The sequence below is a fragment of the Alligator sinensis genome, unplaced genomic scaffold, assembly GCF_000455745.1.
Source record: "Alligator sinensis unplaced genomic scaffold, ASM45574v1 scaffold1229_1, whole genome shotgun sequence".
Lineage (NCBI taxonomy): Eukaryota > Metazoa > Chordata > Crocodylia > Alligatoridae > Alligator > Alligator sinensis.
This window is the reverse complement of record NW_005842843.1, coordinates 355,004-355,308: the sequence shown is the minus strand read 5'-3', so window position 1 is coordinate 355,308 and position 305 is coordinate 355,004. Positions and strand designations below refer to the sequence as shown.

General features: G+C 64.9%; 1 protein-coding gene across 2 annotated transcripts in view; it reads right to left on the bottom strand.

Moving 5' to 3' along the window:
* SF3B1 (splicing factor 3b subunit 1) overlaps positions 1-184 on the bottom strand; it is a 32,617-nt gene extending 32,433 nt beyond the window's left edge. For both annotated transcript variants that reach the window (XM_006035475.3, XM_014525596.2), the window contains exon 1: positions 38-184. In XM_006035475.3, coding sequence (XP_006035537.1) covers positions 38-65 — 28 coding nt within the window. In that variant the 5' untranslated portion in view covers positions 66-184. The remainder of the gene's footprint in view (positions 1-37) is intronic.
* Between the last annotated feature and the right edge of the window lie 121 nt (positions 185-305).

The window sequence follows — 305 nt, the reverse complement described above, 5'->3', positions numbered from 1 at the left end:
GAGACCGGGCGCGGATAGCGAGTAACCCGCCCCTTACCTTCGTGGGTCTTGGCGATCTTCGCCATTTTGTCCAGAGCAAACAACACCGAGCCGGAACTGGAGCTCCCGCCACTTCCGCTACGAACGAGAGGAAAGGGGGAGGCGAGGAGCTTTCACTGCGCAAGCGCGGGCGGCGACGTGGAGCCGGAGAGCTTCGCTGCGCATGCGCAGAGGGGAGCAGAGCGGAGCAGGGGTGCTCGGGTGGCCCGAACAGTTTCCGTTAGGAATGCTTGGGGTTGTGGGGCGGGGCAGGTTCGGCGGAGACA